The sequence below is a fragment of the Dermacentor andersoni genome, chromosome 6, assembly GCF_023375885.2.
Source record: "Dermacentor andersoni chromosome 6, qqDerAnde1_hic_scaffold, whole genome shotgun sequence".
NCBI lineage: Eukaryota > Metazoa > Arthropoda > Arachnida > Ixodida > Ixodidae > Dermacentor > Dermacentor andersoni.
The window spans coordinates 39,373,766-39,396,843 of NC_092819.1; the positions used below are offsets into that span (position 1 = coordinate 39,373,766).

General features: G+C 47.4%; 2 protein-coding genes across 2 annotated transcripts in view; both read left to right on the plus strand.

Moving 5' to 3' along the window:
* Nucleotides 1-14,860, plus strand: part of LOC126521931 (glutamate receptor ionotropic, kainate 2-like) — a 105,138-nt gene extending 90,278 nt beyond the window's left edge. The window contains exons 14-15 of the mRNA XM_050170676.3: nucleotides 11,531-11,850; nucleotides 14,209-14,860. Coding sequence (XP_050026633.2) covers nucleotides 11,531-11,850; nucleotides 14,209-14,298 — 410 coding nt within the window. The 3' untranslated portion in view covers nucleotides 14,299-14,860. The remainder of the gene's footprint in view (nucleotides 1-11,530; nucleotides 11,851-14,208) is intronic.
* LOC140218877 (uncharacterized) lies at nucleotides 6,401-8,463 on the plus strand. The gene has a single exon (XM_072288580.1). It carries the CDS (start codon nucleotides 6,401-6,403, stop codon nucleotides 8,288-8,290), a length of 1,890 nt encoding a protein of 629 aa, XP_072144681.1. The 3' UTR covers nucleotides 8,291-8,463.
* Nucleotides 14,861-23,078: the final 8,218 nt, after the last annotated feature.

A 23,078-nucleotide genomic window follows, 5' to 3' on the forward strand; every position in this document is an offset into this window, starting at 1 on the left:
GGATGAGACAGGTATTACATGCGTTGTCCAGGATAAGCCCGACGAAAGGTAAACGCCGAGACATTTGTACGATGTGGCAGTTGAAACTACGGTATTATTAATCGAATAGTGAAACACTGAGTTATAGCGCTTTCGACTAAACGAAATTAGCTTACATTTGGAGGCGTTATTGGACATCTGCCAAGTTACGCGCCATCTGTAGGTTAGTTCAAGGTCATTTTGGAAAGTAGAATGATTACCAAAACATCAAAACATCCCGTTGCTTGCACCTACTTCACACTCGATCGAAGGGCCCGTATGTGCCGCACATCTCTCATTTGTCAGCTATGAATGGCGTTACCTGGTGGTCTGGCATTCTAAGCTAAACGTAACAGTTGCTTAGCTCGCATAAAATCCAGTATCACAATGAATATAGCGCGGTATTCTGGGGCATTATGTAAGGCTAATTAATGCCCTTTTGTACAAGACGGTGAAATTGTCAATGTTCGCTGTCATGTGGTCCTATTACAGCTCGTTGTCCAGGTATTAGGCTGGCACCTACAACGCCAGAACGAGTGAGCCTATGACGACCTACAACGCCTGAACACTTTGTCACGCGCTTTCGCGTTGTAGCTGATACTGAGTGCGATAGTGCGCGCGCCTTCTCGCAAGTGGTTTCTGTAGATGCCAAATCGTGTTGCACAAGCGAAGAATTCCTGACCACAGAATAAAGGAAAACGTGAGTTCTCTATACGCTAATATAAAAGGTTGCTCAAGAAAGCCGACCAGTTCTGCGCCAGACCTTTTCCTCTCGTTGCCACGGCACTTGATGCGAAGAGGGACAAACAAAAAGCACGGCCTGAAAGAGCAGGACACAGTCAGATTAATACAAGCCCTGATAATCAGCAGAGTCACTTACGGCACCCCGTACCTGAGTCTCAAGAACAGCGAGAGAGACAAATTGAACACCCTAATACGGAAGACCTACAAGCTGGCGCTGGGGCTTCCACCGACGACGTCGACGGAGAAGCTACTCAGCCTGGGCATCCACAATACTTGGGAGGAACTAGTAGAGGCCCACAAGACGAGCCAGATAGAGCGACTCAAGCTCACCAGCACGGATAGGGACACGCTAATAAGACTGGGATACCCAGTCGAATGTGAGTACACAAAACAGCGGGTTCCTCTACCCCTGAGGGAGAAGATCACGGTGGCCAGCATCCCGAGAAACATGCACCCTGAATACCACAGAGAAAAGAGGCGAGCGAGAGTGAAAGCTCTACGTAAGGCCTACGAAAGACCAAAACAAGGAGAAGTCCGATACACCGACGCGGCAAAGTACAAGAACAGAGCGGCCCACGCTATCAGCGTGATCAACGGCCAAGGACAAGAGGTAGCAGCGGCCTCGGTAAGCACTCCAGACATCGACTGCGCGGAAGAAACGGCGATAGCCCTGGCGGCCACTACGGTCCAGCGAGAGGAAGATCAAATCACACTCATCACCGACTCACAAACAGCATGTAGAAATTATTAAAAGGGCCGCATTTCCAAACAAGCCCTGAGCATCCTAGAAAAACGAGACAATTTTCCAGAACTGTACATTGTCTGGGCCCCGGGACACGAGTCCCTGGCGGGTAATGTAGCGGCAAATGCCGCTGCCCGAGATCACATTCTCTGGGCTATCCCACCGGGTTCACGAGCACCGGTAGACCAACAACATAGCGTCCCGAAAAGATACGCCGATATCCTGAGCGACTACAGACTGGGTAGGAGGATCTGTCCACCCCCGCATCCCAAGCTGACAAGAGAAGAGGCGGTGATCTTCCGAAAATTGCAGACCGGCACATTCCCGCACGGCACCCTGCTACACGCCATGTATCGTACGAGCTATACTCACAAATGCGCCTTCTGCTCTACGCCCAATACCCTCTACCACATGGTATGGGAATGTCAACAAAACCCATCGACACCACCCATCACCGGACCAACCGTCGAGCAGTGGAAGGCCCAGCTGACGAGCTCGAGCCCTGAAGACCAGCATCGCCTGGTGAGCAGGGCCAAGCTATCGGCTCAGGCCCACGGCATCCTGGACTAGGGACGCCGCCCACCTCGGACGATTTTGCCGTCGGCTCATTTCTACTAATAAAGTTTATTCCTCCTCCTCCACCACGGCAAACATTCGTTTCTTTAAGAGTGGATGCGCGTGGCAGAACTAGACAAAAACTAGAAAACAAACGAAGAATACTATTCGGAATTCTGCAGTGTCATTTATAACACCGACAAAGGAAAGTAATATATTTTTTGCTCATTCATGAATGGGGGGGGGGGGGGGAGTGCAGCACAGGAGACGGAGATGAATAAAGCGAGACGACAAACATGGCGCCGTGCCGCCAAGAATGAGGAAGCTAAACTAACTTAATTGCACAATTTTCTACTCTTCGGGAGATATTTGCGTTTACACAACCATACATTTAATATCTCTGATCCCGTGTGGGTGTCGGTTTTGGTTGTGTGACTGGGAGTCATAGGGGAAAATGGGGAACATTGCGCCCGAAAGGAAATCCTATGCCGAAGTTTCGATTCTTTGTTTCTTCCTCGACGCGTTAGAAAATAACGCAATTTGTTGCACTGACAAGCATTACACAATGAGATTTCATGCACTGCGACGCGACACCATTGGCACTGACGCAATGGCTTGGCTGACTTCTCTGGCTTCGGCTTACCGGGTTAACATCTCTCGAAACCTGACACCGTTCGCTGATATCTCAATCTCTCTCGACTATGTTCGCACCTCTTTCGCAATACTTTTTCCATTATAGCTAGCGAGTCCTCGACTACTTCGACCGGTTGCGCTGGAACGAAGTTTTGGAATATGTGCTAATCCCGTGCTCAATGATACATCCGATGCGCCTCAAAGTACTCGCCTACTACAGTTACAGCCACGGCTGGCGCAACACTGCCAAAAAAAGGTCCGCTAAACTCCCCGAATGCTACACGTCACAGGTAGACAGGCACCCTCTGCAGAATACCAAGCCGGTTGTGTCGTTTGCGTGTACGTAAATTGCTCTGGAGCGCCAGACTACTGGCTGCCAGAGGACGACGCATAGCTTTACCAACGCTGCGTGAAATGGGCGTTTCGTGTAATCGTCGTGTTTCACAAGGCAGGCACGTCGGGATATTTCGAGTATGGTCCTTGCCCGATGAGTGAAAGTGAGCAGCAGCTCGTTTCGAGCGCGAATAGCTCAGGTATACCGAGTGCTGCCATCTTGCCTCGAAGTTGTCGTAACTCTGCGACATGCTTCTTACACTTAAAAGGACAACACTTGGCTAGTGTGAAGGCTTCCCTGTTCCCAAGACCACAGGAATGTATGCAGTGCTATACAAAACTTCATCCATGACTCCCGCCTATGAGATAGCTCAGAACTGTTGTCGTTTTATTAGATTCATTACTTATCTTCGTTTGGTCGTTTTTTTTACTCCTTCAAATATAAACACGCAATTTACTTCGTCCGCATCTGCCCGTTCAAGCACACTCTTTATTTTTATTTTTGTTCTGGTTTTCTTTGGTGAGCTCTCAAAGTCTAATGCGATAATACAGTTTTCATGCGCCGTGCGAGTCCTGAATAATTCTCTTTATTGAGCATATGCCACAGTCTTCGAGTTTTTGTCATCGGCTTCGCTATGAAGAGATTGGTTGGTTGGTTGGTTTGCCTCTGAAAGAGTCATACTCGCTCCGGAAGATTGGCCAAGAATGGTATGAGTAGAAAGATAGTGAAATAAAACTAAAACGATAAAGTGAAACTTTGATAGGAATAAAAGACTAGTAAAATAACAGCAAGTTCAAAAATTTAGCAAAGTTAGAAATTTCTCAACGTTTGTGCAGACATCTTTATGGCAATGTCATAGAGAGATTGTTCAGAAGACATGCGTAGCTGTGTATAAAACACCAGTTGGATGGTAGTCGTTCCTTTGTGCAAAGACACAAGCAAGAGCCTGACATTCGATTATATGGTCGAAAGTTTAGAAATGAATACTAGAAAGCGCGCAGAAATAATAGCAAGCAGAATGTTACGCCGGTAGACCTCAAAATCGTAAACTTAGAAAGACAAAAAAAAAAATAGAATAAAGATGAACAGGCAGAAACAAAGGAAGTTGGCGTGAATGTATCCACGTATGTGAAAGCAAAATTATGAATGGCACTTCAGTGCAGTGTTGGCAAGTGTCGCTAAATTTAGTTATTTTAACGACTTTGCCCTTTTATAGCCTCATTGACCTTCTCAGTGACTTTTTAGTGATACAAAAAGCCAGTGAATCGCCCTGATGAACTTGCTCAAGGAACCTTTAGCTAAGTTCTACATCTCACCCACATTTTATCCCTCAAGGGATACATAGACATGCAAGCCCACTTTGTCGCTTCTTCTCAAGCCATACCGAAGCGCTTATTAGTGAGCCATCCGGATGCAACACAGCTGTTTTTCAAGGCGAAGAATTATTCCAGATTTGGTACCGTATTAGAAAATCGGTGTTGTTCTTCCCCTTTTCCATTCTGGCATTTGAATCGCCACCGAAGGAGGTAATTTAAATATGTAGTTTCAGAATAATGATGAAGCCGTCTAAAAATAATTAAAATATTAAAGAAGGTAATATTTTAATCAAATCGTCGTGATCATTTCATGATGATGATGGTGATCATGACGAGGGCCCGAAACACTCAATCAAAAATGACGTGTCTTTTAGAGCCGTGGCTTGGCGACGTTGTCACAAAGAGGCAAGAACACTGTACGCAGCCCGCAGACAGAGGACACTCAGGATGCTTTTCAAGTGCCTTCAGTTCCCCCTCCCGCCCATATATATATATATATATATGATAGCCGCTGAGTTAGCGAGAGGATGAGGCGCCTTTCCGTATTTTTCCCTGTTCCACGGCTAACTATGGTCGATTCAACCTCGTGGCTTCGTGCCACTTTTATCAGGCGATGACGACAAAGACGACGAAAACGACGCCCAACACCAACAAATTATTACGTTTCTCGTTCCTGCAGGGAGGCTGACATGTTGAACACCTTTCTCTAATTATAAATAGTCATTTTCTTGACATTTTTTTCTCTTCTGCAGTTCGATCACAAAGCGGTCTGTCCACTTTATATATATTTATGTTGCGTCCTTGTAGTACTCCACAGACGATCTCGCGCATCATCTGTGACTTCCCTGATTATGGCGCAGAACGTCAGATGCTTAATACCACATTGTCAAGTGTGAACGACAGGCCTCTGTGAAAGCAGAAGGTTCTGGAGCTATGGGACAAGAGTCAATATGAACAATCAACCGAGTGTGGCCAATCCCCCCTGTGGGTATAAGTCATGTTTTGAAACAACAACAACAAAGTGCACTGCGAGTAACAGGAGTGCTCGTGGCATTGTTAGCGGAAAGCGGCTTCACCCTCAGGCTCTAGAACTGCATGACAAACATCTGCGCCTTGTGCAGTTCTGAGAGCAGAACATGCGTGCACATCGCACGTGCACATACTTGTCGGTCACTGTACGCTACCAATGTCATCCACATATGCTATTTCTCTCCTTCTCCTTATCTCTCTCTCCTAAGTAAAGTAGCCCACTAGAAGCAAGCCCCTCCGGTTGGCCTTCCTGCTTTTCAAACATTAAACATTTCATCCCTCTCTTTCCTATGTTGCGTTCTCTTTAGCAGGGGAAATGGCATGTTACATTAAGGTAGATAGTAATTTATATTGTTTTCACTCTGAAATTTGGCCGATCTTCCTTCGTGATTATGTGAAATATTTGAAGCCACCAAAAACAAAACAAGTATTTTCATTTTCTTTAGCCTATTTTCTATTTGTATTCTTCTTACGTCTTCTTCCTTGGCCCCGTCAAGCTGTGTGGCAGTTTTCTTTCCAAGGAGACGGCCAACGTATCTATGTGTTGGAAAATAAAAACTGAATTCACTTGAATTTTATGTTAACTTGTCATTTCGCTGCAATTAATTTCTCCGACAAAGGTTTTAATAATGCAGCACTTGATCTCTCTTTAATATCACTTGAGTAACCTTTATTCAATTAGTATGTTTGCTCAGTCATGCGTTATTTCTAGTTCTTTTTCTTTCTTTCTTATCTGCGTATATTTTGCCCCTTTCTCTTTCGTATTTTCGTTTCTTGTCCGCAGGACAATTATTTTTTTAAGCTTCCTATTACAGCCCGATTCTAGGTACACCCTCCATTGAGGGCGCGTGCCATAGCTGAAGGTCATCATCATTATTATCACCACCGTCATCATCACCGTCAGCAAGAACAACACGGGCGCTGTCGAAGCCGACAGATGATTGACAACAAGAGAAGGAAGAGGTAGCGATGGCTTTTTTCGTAGCTAGACGGTGGTCACGAAGAGCTCTGCGACAGCTTCTTTGCGTAATGGTCCTTTACGCGTTCTTCGTTCCGTGCCTAATCTACTTGACGTCGCAGCTGGAACTTACAGCCCTGAAGCGAGTGTCGTTTGCCGCGAGTTCCGAGGGCCCTCGATACGTGCTCAACACGTCCGAGTGCCGGTTCCCACTCTACGAGCCTTTCCACTGGTCGGTCGCCTACTTCTACCGCAGGAAGACCAGCCGTGAGAACAAGTGCCGCGGCAAGGAGCAGTTCGTTTTCTTCGTCAACTCCACCGTTGCCCAGTTGAACGAGAAGCGCCTCGAATACGCCCACGGGCTGACGCCAAAAGCACTGGTGTGCCACTACCGTGCCGTGCTCGAAGTGAACGGCGTCTCGACGCCATACGTGGCCGTACAAACGGGGCCGCGTCGTCCACTTCGCTTCGGTGAGAAGCTGCACGAACAGCACGTCCAAATCACTTGCCTCCGAGACGGAGTCCCCCTCTTCACGGAGTTCCACATGCTGCCGCAAAGGAAGAAGAGTCCCAAAGGGGCGTCGCGAGACCGTCGACGGTACGAGTTGAACCAGAGGGTGAATCACATGAGGAAGCTTTCAGTGCTGGTGGTCGGCGTCGATTCCGTCTCCCGACTGAACTCGATGCGGCACCTGAGGAAGACGCGGCGGTACCTCTCGAGTCAGCTGAACGCGTACGAGTTGCTCGCGTTTAGCGCCGTCACCCGCAACCCTCTCCAGAGCCAGATTTCGCTCCTCACTGGCCTCGACGTGCGGGAGATCTCGAGGCTGCCCGAGCACAGAAATTTTCACAGCCCGCTTCACATCGTGAGCGCGTACAAGGCACGCGGTTACGCGACGTTGTTCGCAGTCGATGCGACCACGGACGGTTCGCCGTTCGCAGACGACCGATGGGGGTACGGGAGCCCGCCGGCAGATTATTGTCCCAGGTCCTACGTGCAAGCCCTGGAGCACGACGAGCGGAACGCTGTGTGTCAAAGCTTCACTTCGAGATCAGAGGCGCTGCTGAGGTACGTCAGCGCCTTCTTCCAGCAGGACACGAACGGGGTGCGGAAGTTCGGGTACGTTTGGCTCTCCCAACACGTCCACGGCGACATTAACACCGTCGGCTACCTGGATCAGCCGCTAAAGTTCTTTCTCAGAAACCTTACCGCAAGTGGAGTGTTGAACGACACCGCTCTCCTCCTTCTCAGCAACTACGGCAAGCGTACGGGCGACTTCGCGTTTCGCTCGGCCTTCAGCGAGTACGAAGCCAAAACACCTTTCTGCTTTTTGGTGCTTCCCGAGGCGTTCCTTCGAAAGAACCCAGGCGTGGCAGTGGCGCTCGAGGTCAACCAGCGCCGTCTGGTGTCTGCGTACGACGTTCACGCGACCCTCCTGACCTTGGCCCAGCTACCCGACGATAAGTTCGAGTTTACGGACCGAGGATTGAGTCTGTTTCGCCCACTGCCACCTAGGAGGTCATGCGGCGACGCTTTTGTTCAGCAAGACGCGTGCGCCTGCCTTAACTCGAGGCCAACGACGCTGGCGGACGTGGTGAACCTGTCCCTCTTCGGCAGATTTGCCGTCGATCACATGAACAACGTGACCGAGAGCAACTTCCCAGGCTACTGCATTCGGTGGGAGCTAGGTAGCGTAGACAAAGCGCAAGTTATAGGAGGCGGCGAGGGTGTCGGCAGCCTGGAGCTTAGCGTTGTGATAACGACCGCGCAAAACGTGTCCTTCGAAGTGTTTGGCGGCATAAGTGACCTAAGTGACAGCAGTGCGCCAAACTATCACTTGAGCTACATCAGTAGACTCGGCTCGGACGAAGGCCCCTCTACGTGTATCAACGACAAACCGATAATGGCATACTGTCTTTGCAATTCCACTTTACGAAAAACAAGGAAGAAGACTGGATAAGCTGCGACAGCTTAAACTGTGTAGTTTCCGTTCTTTGATGTTTCCTAGCTGCACGTCGCTGAAGTGCATTTCTTTTGTTTATTTTTCAGCATTTGGTATCGGTCTTTCGTGTCTGTCTCTGACTGGATAATGAAGCATATTTTTCGGCCGGCGTGGTTTTACAAGGCCGACTTCAGAAGTGCCTAATGACAGCAATGTCTTGCAGATATAATGTACAGTCAACAGCAAAAGTTTGCGGGATGTGGTTTCCCCTTCAAATGTGAATTCCTGCACTGTTAACTCATGACACTTCGCATTCAATCAATCACTGGGTAGGTGGTGAAGGCTACTACATGCTGGAGCATTTAATTCGAGGCTGTGTGGCCACACTTCGCGAGGATTCAGTTTCTTGGCAGATCCTGCTTCCCGCAGACTTTTGCGGTTGACTGTACATATTTGTCTTGCTTTTGTATTTCTACCTGTCTCTGTCTGTAGTTCCCGAAATGCGCAGGTGCGCAGTTTCTGGGACACGACACCACTCGGGCAACCGACAGCAGAATACTCTGGAGCAAGGAAATCACTAATAGCAAACTTCTCTCGCGGATTTCCAGCTGAGCCCGGAGTTCATTGAGACTCTGTTGCCATTGAGTACGAAACTATACACTGCACATTCGATTACGAAACGTATATGCTGACTTAGACTCGCAATATAAGCCAAAGGTTGAACGCTTTGAATGTCATTAAGCTACATTGCAAACAGGGAAAAAAATCTGTGCTAGCAATAGAACCAAAGGAAGACGAAACAACACAGGCGCTGACTATCAACTGTGCATACACAGTTGGTACTCAGTGATTGTGTTGTTTCGTTTCTCGTTGTTCCGTAGGAAGCCCTATTTTCATTTATTTAAATTTCTTTTAGAACATTTTCCAACCAACTAGCCAAAATCCTTTCATTCTGTACTAACAAGCTGTTTCCCCTAATAGTGACGTTCCCTATATGTTGCATATGGTATCTAAGTGGTGTTAGGTGAAGTTAACGCGGTGATGCGCCTAGCGATGCACATCATCTGCGCAAAAAGAAAACGAGAATAAATTTTACCTAAATTACCCCGTCAGTGTTCAACCGCCCAGTGCTAGTAGATGTCGGCCAAGCGTTCGTGTGGGACCAGCTCGGTCACGATTTGGACGTAGTCAAGGGGGACGAATTTCCCTGCCGATTCAGCACAAGTATGACACGCATACGGACGGGTGCAGCTTGCGGCTTGTCCGGGCAATTCCACAGTATGTGAGCATTATGCGGGAAGCCCCTATGTGCCATACAATCAGGCTTGCGATTCCAACTCCGTATGTAGTGCTTGAAGTGGGCGACAGGAAGGAGCAACTGTGCGTACGACACCGTAATACTGCAGAGGGGGCCATATTCACGCGATATTCAAGTGAAGGCGACCGGCGATGCGATGGGTGGACTCGGTCGTGCTGTCGTGTCGCTGTGTGGAGCAACCACATGGATGCGACATCGCGAAGTAGCGACAACTTTTCATTTTTACCCCGTGAAATACTATCGTACGCCCGTAAAAATATTACGAATATACAGCGAAGTCAACGTTTTAACAAAAAGAAAAGTAGTTGTAGTTATTAGTACCAATAAAAAGAAAGTTCCGCGCTCCCAGAGGTATATGGTGCGGCGCCCCATCTACCCCCCCCCCCCCCCCCCATAGGCAGAAATCATATGATCTTCACAGTTCTCGGTGGGGTCTTAGGCCTATAGGAGCTAAACAAACAGCTGATCTCAACATTAGCGGGAAGGCCTCGCCAAAACTCCACCACAGCATGCGATAAGTCTAAGCGAAGGTTGGTTTTGCTACCTATTTCTTGCTGTGACGTCAAAGAGCAAGTAACGAGAGCGAGTTCAGGTCTAAGCAGGCGCCCTGGGTGCTGCCATATTGTAACGCAATGATGGCAACCGACGGAAGACGCCACGTGGACTTACCGGTAATAAGCCAAACTCTCTAGCTTGTCAAAAATCAGCGATGACGACATATAGCACTCCACGACGGTCAAAATTGACCGTCGCGGAGTGCTATATATGACTGAGCGCGCGACAGGGGGCGGGGGGAGGGGGTGCACATGAGCGCGCGGGTCCCCCTCTGCCCGGCCAAAGTTGCGCGTGGCTACAGGCGCTGCTGAATGCATATATGCGGCCTAAGCACCCTACCCTTGAGGAAATATGCGGTGGGTGCGAAAACAGCGCGGGCCTAGATTGCTGAGCACTTCATGCGCATGCAGCTGAAGGTCGCATGATTTCAAGTTTAGGAGATGGGTTGAAGAGAGAGGCAGCACGAAGAACTATGTGCTCGATGGCCGGCGCTCTTCATAACACCAACGTTGTGACAGCGAGTGTTTGCGGTCATTGTGTAATATGCATTCATGTTTGTCTATGCGTGCATGACACCAAGCTTGCCAATTTATTAAGTAAGCGGACGTTCACTGCAATTTATACGGTCCCTAATGCTACGAATGTTACCTAGAACTATGAAGAAAGGGGAAGAGAGGGAGAGAGAGATTTAAGGGATACTGGAGAAGTTTCAATGGCGGCAAGCCTAGCGTGGTACTCCATATGGATAGGGTGAAAAATGAAATTATGTGCCAGCTCTTCCTGTATATGGAAATGAATTCACCGTCTCACCATACGCTTCTTTTAGGGCCCAATATACTGTTGTTAAGAGAAATGTGACCAATTTCGTCACACTCTACGGTGCCGCTGGCGGCGAAAAGGGCAAGCAGGACAAAGAGAAATGCAGCGCAATTGCACCGACGAGGACGTGCACGCAAATATTTCACATTTGGACATATTGTTGTACGTATAACCGTAACTCACCAACGTGTCTTTTATAATTGCACATCTGGATTTAAGCACCATATAAACAATTACCAGCCTAATGTGGAGAGCTCAATAACAGATGGCGTTGATGATTTCCACGTAGAAAAGAGATGCTGAGAATTTGTCTAAAAAAAAAACATTTGTTTCAAAGAGGGCGGATCAAATTGTCAACAAAAAAACATGGGAAGCATTTCAGTAAGGGCTTGTCACGTGCGTAACTAAATAGATACTGGTGTACACTGATTTTGCAATGTCCCTGTCCTTTTTTTACTCTATCTTCTCTTGCCACCTGTTTTTCAGCGGTGTCCATGCGTCAAGTAATTCCAGCAGCCCCAAACTCGCTCGAGGTTTAGTATTCATTCTCGTGCTTTCTGCTGCAGGCTCCGAATACCGCAGCCTTCTTTCCGAGGGCATTCTGAAGCTCCAGGAAGACGGGCGTCTCCAGTGGCTCCAGGAACGCTGGTGGAAGCCCAACCAGTACTGTGGCCAGGGTGACGATCTTGACGGTGACGGCGACGGGGACAGCGACGAGGATGACGAGGAGGCGCACTCGCTCGAGGCCCGAGTTCAGATTCGCCAGCTGACCGGCGCGGACCTTGCCGGCGCGTTCGTGATCGTCTATGTGGGCTTCATCATCGCCGGCATCGTCGCAGTTGGCGAGCTATTCTACGTCTTCAGCACTAGGGCCAAGAGGGAGACGGTACGTGAGAGACCCAATTGGTCGACACTGTGGATGTTTTCCAGCTACTGAGCAAAGACGACTAAATAGAGTCAATAGAGAGCAAAGCCGACAGCGGCCCTCCTAGCCTCTTTCCAATTCCGAGGAAGCATTGCGATGACAGCTTGTTCGAAAATGTTTTTTTATTATGTTCTTTAAAAAGCACTTTTATTTTGGCATATTTGCTCTGCGCCGGAATGGAAGGGGAAGTGGGTTGTAAGGATGGGGTAACTAGCTGGTGTATGATGGTGATTTTATTGATCAGACTATATTCTGCGTTCGAAAACCCAGAAGAATACCCACTCAGGAATGGAGATCATGGATTCAACTAAGGAGGGGCGGCCATGTAACCATGGGTTTTTTGAGGAACTTTCACCCAATCCCAGTATAGACATGTCCTCATTCTTCCGCCGGTCGACAGAGTCGATGTCATTGTTGTTGTTCCTCTGCACAAGTGGCACATGTCCACTGAGCCGATGTAAAATAAGATGCAGCCCACTTTCTCGTTCATAGGCTCGCAGTGGCTGCCTGTACGTTCCTAAAAGGAAAAGAATTTGGCCGCTATCTACGGTTTCATGGGTTCGATACCTGACCAGAACAGTCGCGTACAAGCGGAGGAGGAATGCAGAAATGCTGGTCAACTTCGATTTAAGTTGATGTTCAAGAACTCAAAATGGTCAAGATTACTCCTGAAGCCAACACTGCCAACACGCTTCTTTTACAATCCATGTTGATTTGAGACGGTAAACTATTTGTTAATTTAATTTGGCAAATACTTCCCTTATGAACTCTGTGCTGCACTGTGCAATAAATAAGTGTTCAAATAAAGAATAAAAGGCGTTAAATTACACTACACTCTCCCAGGCTTCTTGTACTCCATTAGCGTGAGTGCAAGCGGCACTATAAGAGGACAAGCTGTTATTTTGTTTTTATTGGTTGTTGTTGTCCTGAGCCTCGGTGGCGAATGCCCACAGCGTTGGATTAACAGTGAATCGAGTGATTAGAGGTACGAACAAGGAGAAGTAAATTAATTATTTAAAAATTTCACTCTCAGGTAAGAATTATTGTGCGCAGGAAAAAGTAGAAATAAAAGAAATCTACGAGAAACGTTGAAACAGAGGCGACAAAAAAAAAAAAAAGAATGATGAATCAGCCAATCAGCTTAGTAGGTTTATTCGCTGGATTCAGTCAGATAATTTCGGACTGCTAAGCAGACAGCGTATATTCTGCAGACCTCGAAAATGGGGACTCAGGAAGGGAGAATTACAGACAAAGAGAAATCTAGTTCAGGACTGTGCAGTGGAGATTGTAAAGTGAGGGAGAAAAACCGTATTTCGAATCAGAACGATTCGCGTCCGGTGAGTTAGTGGGCTGGGGCACCCGCCATAGTTGTTGTCTTGTCTTGTCTTCTTGTCTCCTTGAGTTCTTGTCTCCCGGCGGCTTCTTTGGCACGCTGGTGTGCCCAGAGTTGGCCTTCTAAGGTTTGAGCTGAGCAGGCTGCCGGTGGAGGTCTCTCTCTCATTATCATGTATTATTAGTCCCTGGCATTCCTACAGCATGTGTTCTAGCGTGGCTCTCGTGCCACACTGCATCTTTCTGTTGTGTATTTCTGGATAAATTGTGTGCATTAGTATCGGGTCGTTTTTCTTTCTTGAAGAGAGGCGGCGACTCTACAATATAAATGATACATTTTTTTACCCTCTCCGTACTTTGAGCATAGTGGTGAAAGAAGCAGTCCACATCTGTGTAGATTTATATCAAGCTTCAGTAAGCGCATTTTGGCGAAGGACATATCAAGTCTAGTCGGCTTGCTTTTGTTCTTTTCTCCAAACACTGGCTCGTCCTACCCACTGGTGGGGACGGGCCAAAAAGGAGGTGGTTTCAAGTGTCTTTATTGGGATTATAAAAAAGATAAGCTATATTTGCATAGCGGAGCGTGGTTTAAAGAAAGATAAATTTAGAAATGAGATAACAGAATATTGCTAAGAATGTTGAGAATAAATCAGTTACCATCAAGAAATGAAATGTTAGAAATAATTGATAATTGTAGTAATTCAACAAGATAACGTATTTTTTTTTGTGTGTGTGCCTAATAAAATTGTAAACTGTGAGAAAAACATCCCTGTGGCTGAATCCCCGTGAAGAAGCCCTAAAGAAATAATGATTGGAGAGGTTGGCGACAGGCCAAGTTGTTGAAATGAAATTTCTAAGTGTCTTCTTTGTTTTGATAAACGGTGGCACCAGAGAAAATGAATGCTCAATATATTCACGTATACATTGCAAAAATAACCTATCCGCTTACACTGCTTTCCTTTCTTCTTTTTCTTTCCTCAAATACAGCACTTGAACTCCATCGCCGTCTCAGACCACATGAAGCAGGCTGGATACGTCTGGAGGAAATCGATGGACCTGAGCGAGATGACAATGTGATCGTGCTTCTTGCTCTTACATTGTCAAGGGCTTCGAAGACGCACCTTTCCGCGTGTCCTTCAACAATAGTGCCTCGAGAGCACTTGTGATTTATTTGACAACGCAGTGTTTTTCAAGGTGTGCACGTACTATTCTGGCTTCCCTACCGATTGAAAAAAGGGTTGCAGAATGGTCGCCAAGCTTGAAGAATTGAACATGAAACGATGTCCATATGCGATACACTACCTGGTGTGCCGCGTCACAAAAAGAAAGCTCATGGTTTCAGCTTCCCAACACTTTTAAACAGGCTGCATAAACATGGCCATACGCGAGAGTTTCGTGGCACCGAAAAGCTCCTGGCTTCGTTTTCCTAAAACATTCACTTGCATTAAACTCCCCAGCTTCATGCAGTAAACAGAAGCATCGCACTCAGATGGTTTTCGATGCTAGAGACGGCAAAATAAGCTTGGCGCTGCTAACTGTGGCAACAGGCAACGTAAAGGCACTAAGATGGGCTCTTGCGCATTATTTTTTGCCTTTTAACTGATTGGTGATTCAAATAAATCATTTCTCGTCTTGTTGATTGGCTCCGACTCTACACTCGAACAAAAGGCGCCGCGGAGGCACTTGTCTGTATTACAATTTAAATAATTTAACGGGAAGGCTTGGAAATTATTTGGAGAGGAGGATCGGGTGGCGGTGAAGTGATACTTATAGCTTCGGTGCTTCGCAGCAAAGCGGCAAATTGGGACGTGCTGCGGGAAGGCACGCGACACTTGATGGGACCGCTTGTTCGGCACGTCCACATTTCGTGTCGAAACTGTCAATATGTAGGTAGCCCAGCAACGTGATTGATTTTCTCATGATTACTCACGTATCCTGGATGCACGTTGTGGCGTCTCAATCTACATTAGACAAGTGTTGTGCTCCTTTAATGCAGAGTGACGTGCGCCTTCGTAAATTTCAAACGCAGCGCAAGAAACACATAAACATAAAGAAGACACGACAGACTTGTACGAGCGCTACTATACCAACTGTTTATTCCAATCGGCACACCCTCCGATTTTATGAAGTGAGCCACGCCCAAGTGTCACGCCCCTTTTCCCATGCGAAGGTGATAAAAAGCATAACTAAAAAAGGTAAAAGTACCGCCGCCTGCTTTAGATAGCAGAATTCAAACGTCCAGTTCGGCACTGTGCAAAAGACCAACTAGCACAAAGACCAACTAGCCAAACAGACGGTCCTTCTCACATGCGGCTAACGAAATGAGTCGTAAATTATTGTGATGCTTGTTTCTGGCGATGCGAAGAAGCTTTACTGGTTCGATACACAAATACCGACTCTTTGTGTTAGAAAAGCTGTGGCATTACACGTGATATCATAGCAATTTATGGGATAGTCAATGGGCACGTGACACAACAATGAAACTGCCAGTACCCTGAAGTTTTGTTTGATCAAACGAGTTGTACATTGGGAGATGAGAAAGAATGTAATAAACGAGTTATTCGTTTATATGCGCTCGCTTTTTGCTTACTGCGTTCGCATAACGCACACACATATGAAAGTGAACAAAACAGTGGCAGTGCCGTTTTTTGAAAATGCGATAGCGTTTTCCAATTAAATGAACATTTTCAGTCACATCATTCGCATGTAATAACTTTTGTTATAAAGGTATCCATTACATCCATAAAAATCTCTCACGTAGGTTATACTAATTTCTTGGATCGAGAGGCAAAGCAACGGTCAATCTCAGCATCCCTGCTCATCATTTACAGTCAAAGAGTCACTTCATTAATAAAGGTGAGAACATAAGAACATGGTACCACGTACTTCGTACAATCAATACTCTGATTAATTGGTATTCCTTCAGGTAATGTGATTGGGTGTAAATGGTCTCTTGAAAAAAAGAGATGTCGCAAAAAACGCTGAAAGTTTTCACCTAAATATACCAACACGTTATATACAATACATTACCGCAACATTGTATTCAATGACGCTAAGGTACCTACTAATACGGCCTTAACTGTATCTGGTGAACATAAATAATGTAAAGGCCAAAGAAGTTGTCGTAACGGTCATGACTTGTTACGAAATTTCTACCTGTGCAACTCACACGCAATCTTTTTCTTTTTACAGAGGAGGCGCGCTCAATAGTTCGTTCACCTAGCCATCTAAACTTCTGCAATGTTTGGTTTTTCTTAAGCTCTTTCTTCTCTTTCCTGAACGCTCGCCTTGCACGCCTGGTGACATTCCGCTGAGAGCACTGGCATATCCTGCAGCACCATACGGTGGGGGTGGCGGTCCAGCAAACATGGCCGGGTTTGGCCCATCAATCATGCCACGCCTGGCTTTGTTTTCCATGTGGATACGTCTGAGATCCTGCACTTTCTTCACCAAAGTGACGCTAAGCGCTTCCAGGTCCGCTAGTGCCATGCATTCAAGGGACCCGCTGCCACGGCTCGCCATGGGCTGCGACCCCGAGCCCCTTTGCTCTGGCAGCATATCCATGGATATTCCGGTCTCGGAGTCCTTGAACGATGAGTTATCGATTGAGTGGCTCACTTTGATGTAGTCCAGGGCCGGCACCTCATACTTCTCGATGCCTCCAGCTTGGTTGTCCCGCTCGTTTTCTATGGGCGCCGCTTGCGGAGGCGGTAGCATAGTCTTGAGAGCCGCCGGCCTAACCGATTCCCTCCTGAGAGCTCCTTGACTTCCGCACGACATTGCTTGGACGTTAATTGCTGTTTCCCCGAATGTTCCCCCGGATAGCGTGTCCTTCGAGGAGATCTTCACGTGCACTTCGTCCGCTCCCGAACCACCGCCGACGCCGGCGCCACCAGGCGTCGACCTGACGAGGTCTGGCCGCACCTCCGTGCCGTCCGGTCGAGCGCGGACCACGGAAGTGAGCGACACCTCCTCGCCCTGCGAATCTCGGAAGACGACTCTTATGTTGACCGTGATGTCGCTGTCGCTCCCCGTCATCTGGTCGACCGAGCGGGAATTGCTGGTGCGAACGGTGATTTTGACGTCGCTGTTGTCGCCTCCCACGGCACTCATGCCCTGGCTGCCGTACTGCTTCAGCGTCGGCTCCGATGTCGCCCTGGAGATGCTCCCTTGATTTTGAAGGGGCGCCCCGGTAGGGTCGCACCTCTCGATCCGCAGTACTGTCTCGATGCGAGTGCTGTCCTTTCTGTTGTTCTCCCCGGCCTCGCTCAACGGCTGCTTGCTGGCGTTGCGAAGCTCCTGGCAGCACCGGCACCAACACCCCTGACAGCTGCAGGTGAGACTACTGATGTCGAAAACACTGGACTTCCTTCTCATCATATACCTTGGGTCCATCGGTCCCATCAGGCCCACCGGGCCCATTGGTCCCATCGGTTCAGGTGGAAATCCCATTGGCCCCATTGGTCGCATTGGTCCCATTGGCCCCATCGGTCCCATTGGTCCCAACGGTCCCATCGGTCTCATCGGCATACCTGGCGGCATACCCCATGCTGACAGGCTTTGCCTTCTACTTCTTTTCGAACCTTTGTTAGGCGAATCCAAATTTTCGTCTCCCGGTACGTCACCTCTTATCAGCGGCGACAGAGCTTCGTTGCTGTCCATTCCGGCTACGCTCTTCCTTCGACCCCCATCGGGACCAGTCATGCTCTTCCTTCGACCCAAATCGAGGCCACTCACACTCTTCCTTCGACCCCCGTCGGGGCCAGTCATGCTCTTCCTTCGGCCCATGGTTGACAGTTCGGTGGCACTTATGCTCTTTCGACGACCTGCATCCATGGCTTCGATGCCGGTGGTGCTCTTTCTGCGTCCGGTTGAAGCGATAGCGCTCGGCCGCCGGTCTGTGTTTCCCAACGCAGTCAGTGTGGCCATCTGCGTGGTTTTCTCGAAGTCATCGTCGTCTGTCTTACGACCTTTCTTCTTTTTACGCTTCTTGCCCGTCTTGGCGTCGTCGTTGTCTTCGGCGGAGAGCACGTCAAGCCCGCTCTTATCGCTGGGCCTGCCTTGTGACATCTGCGACGCATTAAAATTTTTGGAAGACATGGTTGCTAGCTGCTGCGGTGCCGGTAAAAGCGGCGGTGCGGGTGGTGGCGAAGCTACCCACGTCTCACGCGGGACTTACGGGGTGCACCCTCTTGACGGGGCCCAGTCTGGAAGCGCGACCGTACCGGGACGCGCCCGGAGGACGCGTCAATTTTTGTTTTTATCTTCTTCTTTGGCCGCTGTCGATGATGATGATCACTGTTGTAGCACAATATGGCGGCTTATTGACAGTTTTGTGCCCAGACTTCTCTGCTTTTGTGCAAATAAATCATTTCTCTCAGTGTGAAACATCACGCCGACGACAAGGGCATGGCGAAGGTGCCAAGGAGTTCATCACGGAGTTCACTATCATGGATTTCTTGTAGAACAGTGGTCTAGATTTGAGGATTTGACGAATCTTCGCTGTTCCATTTATTCACCAGCGCATTCGTCCCAGTGATCAACACTTTCTGCTCTCTCTCTTTACTGAGGTTTCCCTTGCCCAGTGGTGAGTTGCAGGTCAGACCTTAAATTCAAGCAGACATCTCAGCTCTTCTTTCATAATAAATACATCTTTCTTTTTGCTCAGCCAGCGATTTTCATTGCCACCAATCCTGCTCATGATGATGTATTGTTCTAAATGAATATTACGTGAGTAATTACCTGTGAGTAATCGCCGCCGAATTGTTTATTTGCCTGCCCCATATGGCTGTCTTCCTTTTCTTTGTTGTTGTAGTTGTTATATCGGGTGACAAGAGCAGTTTCATTTGTTACAGTGCGCTTTAGTCAAGTTCATATTCCACCGTCACAGGACGTAAGGTGCGCACAGTCTATGGAGTACTTACACGCATTGAATACTCGCGCGATAGTTGGGTACTATATAAGAGCATGTGGTAAGACTGCGTCAACGTTAAATTGAAATGAGGTAAGATACCTCGGCCGTAAGTGCATCAAATAAGAAAAAAATATAAATATACATTCCTAATTTCTCTTTCTGGTCTCTAAAGCTGAGCTGACCGTCTGTTTACAGCACCCTTTGCTGTTTCTTTGTTATTCCATGTACATTTCGCTCCTCCTGCCCCTTGCTGAGTAGGCGTTGTGCCCCTTCTATATTCAGTGCAAGTTGCGATTCAGTTATCACGCTTTTCTTCCTGCGATCATTTGACTTGATGTATGAATAATAATAATAATAATAATAATAATAATAATAATAATAATAATAATAATAATAATAATAATAATGTTCAACATCTGGTCACTCTTTCTGCAATATTCTCACCACTGACTTCAAAAACTGTCAAAAAGCGTCAGTTTTGCCGACAGCCGGGATTTCTTAATGCGATCAGAAAACCTAAAGGCAGCACGTGCAGGTAGTATACCACCTCTGCAGAAATACGTCCTACTTGTATTTCGGCAAGAAAGACGCTCCATTACTTCAGTCAGGCATTTAGGTCACGTATTGAAGTCGCTCGATGAGTGCGAAGAAAGATACATTTATTATGATAAAAAAAGGAAGGTCGCCATTAATTTGAGCTCTGACCTGCTACTCAGCACCAGGGAAAGGGAGCGGTAGTAAAATGAACTGTATTAAGCGCAAGACAGAGCGCAAATACGCGACGACCAAGCCATAATGTTACGTAAAGTCACTGGAGCGATCAAAGTCACAGCGTCAAAGTAGAAATGGCTCTATGGCGCACAGATACTAATCCCCGCATTCTCAAACAATCCTCAGCTCGAAGCTCTTCGTCCACTTGGCCGAGTTGGGCACAGCGCCGCCCCCCAACTGAAAGAGGCACTATACTTCTCAACAATTCAGGTGCGCTGTCAAAAAATCGCAGTGGCCACTTCTGTCGACGGACGGCGCTACCAATGACTTTTTCCAGTCGAGGCGCAGTGTTGAGTGGAGTTTACGTTCTAGAATACGGTGTCAGACAACGTTCACGCTTCAATCTCCAACTTGACGGAGACGCAGTACTTGATTTTAGCGAGTGCTTCAGGACTAACAAGTGTCAGCGACGTAGTCGAAGACATAGTAAATTTGTTCAGATTACGTGTTGATGGGGAATCGCCGCACAGGATGTTCACGCTACCAAGAAGGGATGTTTGCGTCACGTGTAACGCACAACGAGAAATGATTGTACTATACGCAAGACAGAGTACAAATACGTGACCAAGCCTGTCGGCTATGCCATAATGTTATGTAAAGCCATTGGAGCAATTAAAGTTGCTAGGTCAAAGGGCAAACTGATCTAGGGTGCACAGAAAGCAACTCTTAAGAATGTCGCTTGCTATTTGGCATCTGTAACGGGTATTTTATCTAACTTGAACATATTTTAACAGTCCAGTGGTAAATCTTAGACGAACGAAGCCGATACCATATTATTAATAGTCGACTTGTGTTTCTCATTTCAGTCTTGTACAGTTGTAAATCGAGGGAAGAGAAATGCAGTCGTGCAGAACTGTGCAATAGAAAAGGAGCGGCTGTTGTATGCGTCACGTTTTATCATAATGCACTCTCGGACTATATTTGGAAGCTGCTACATTTTAGGTGTCGTGAATACCTTTTGCTTTGTTATTGCGGGCATACAACTTTGCTGGTATGTTACAGAACGGTTTTAGTTTTCAGTATTCACGTAGAACTGTAACAAAACATATGGTACATAATGGCGTCTCTTCATTTCTTGCGATGGGGTGCATGTCACTTATCGTAGCGATGGCATGATAACAAGAGTACCGCCGCGGTAGTAGGCGCCGCAGTGCAGTACACTATAGTCGAACCTAAAGTTTCACACTTAAATTTAAATAAACATTTAGGGCTGGCTGTACTTACGTTTTCTAATTGATCTTTTTTGCTTAATCGCAACGCAGGTGTCATGACATTCTCCCACTACTACGTACTACGCGTATGTAGTAATAATACTCTGCGAAACGACAAAGAGAAAAGATCAACAACGAACATCTAGCAATCGAGGGGGTCTGTAGTACACAAGGATTGATACTTCACGCTCGCTCCGGCGATCGCCTTTGGGAGTTTGGAAAACAGTCCCGATAAAGTGGCAAAATAGCAACTTCGAGAATGATGCACGCTCACTTCCAACTCGCCGCGACCTGTGGCGTGGCGGGAAAGCTCGGGCAATTTGCGAACCACCTGCGGTCGATTTGGAAGGGGCGTGCCAAAAACCAGAGAACCCCTTCCACAAAACTATCCACCGCGCTTCGTGATGCCTAGAACCTTTCTTTTCCAGCGACCTGCGATTCTCGAAAACTACAATCGGAGGCGTGCCCAATAATCTCGAGAAGTTTGATAACTTTTAACGAACTCCACGCCTTGAGGCTACCGCTCATCCCGTTTTCGTGTCTGTGCGTGCCTCTGTGTAGTGCACAGGTTTGCACAGGCGAAACATCCCTGTGACGTATGAGTCACGTGATGCGTGGCGTGCTTCGATACTGGGCCTTCCAATAATGCAGTCGGGGCACTGATGGGAAATGCTCACTACCCCGTACTCCAGCCTGCCCGCATGCATGATTGACTAGGATAGTGGACGTTAGCAAGATGGCAGCTATGTATACGATGCCGTGGCTTTTACTTTTGCTGTGTCCTGGTGTGTTCTGCGAATACGACGCTGCAAGCATACGGCAACGGAGAGAACGAGAAGGTAAGACGTGGTCGACATCTTATAAAGCCGTATTATACCATTCAATACTCGTATTATCGTTGCCTCGAAAGAAGCCAGCTTCAATTTATTAGTACGAGACACCTTTCCCCATACGTGGGCTGCGTTTCCCTGCGGATTTCAATGGGCGTTCGTCCCTTGCTCCATAGAAAACTAATCACACTTCGTTGCCCGTAGGCCGCGGACGTGTGAAGCCCAACTGCCATCTTCAACAACTAACAGCAGCGCCCTGCCGCAGAGCTACAGGCAGATAGGGCACGGCTGGTCTAAGAAAGGTCCACCGCTGGGAATGGATATGTTGACTTCGCATTTACAGCCGTAATTTGGCTATAAAAAATAGGGGCAAGCACTTCTCTATTCGCGTAAAATTAAGGAGCGATATTTCAAAGCTTGCTTTTCACGTAGTAGATCTAACGGCAGTAATTAAAGGATAAGTGTCTGCGAGGTCAGGATCTTTAATGTCCTCGTACTCGTCATCTCATAAGGGCATATTATCGAGAAAAAAGAAACGCCAACAACAAGAATCGGGGAAATGTGAAGTGAAAGCAATACCTTTATACTCACTCTGGATGTTCTCTCAGCTTGCGGTACATAGAAAATGCATTAGTACCCTTCATGTTTGCTAAGACGTGTGACGGGCTACTACAACGGGCACGTCCAGATTTAAAGAAACATTGAACATAGGTGTTGTAGTCAACCATATACAAGCATGTGCACGTTCAATCAAACATTGGACATGTACAATCAGCCACAAAATTTGACGAAACACGAGATCTGTGAAAAAAACGGTATATCTGCGCAGCCTCACGACGCAGCCTAGTATTCGCCTTTACAGCCTCTACCAGCATATGCGAACAACATTATGATGTTCGGTTTTACTGACGACTGTTACAGGTTGCTCAGAAATTGTACGTTTTCTGAGATCCCGTAGTCCGTAAACTTTTGTGTTTTACTGTACACGCGTGTCGGAGTCGCCTACCACACATTCTACGAATCTTGAAAGCTGATGCGTCTTCTACGCAACGCCCACGCTGGGAATGCAGATAATAGGCGAAGGGTATTTCCCCGTTTCCTACACAGATTTCTGCAGTGCTTCCGAACCTC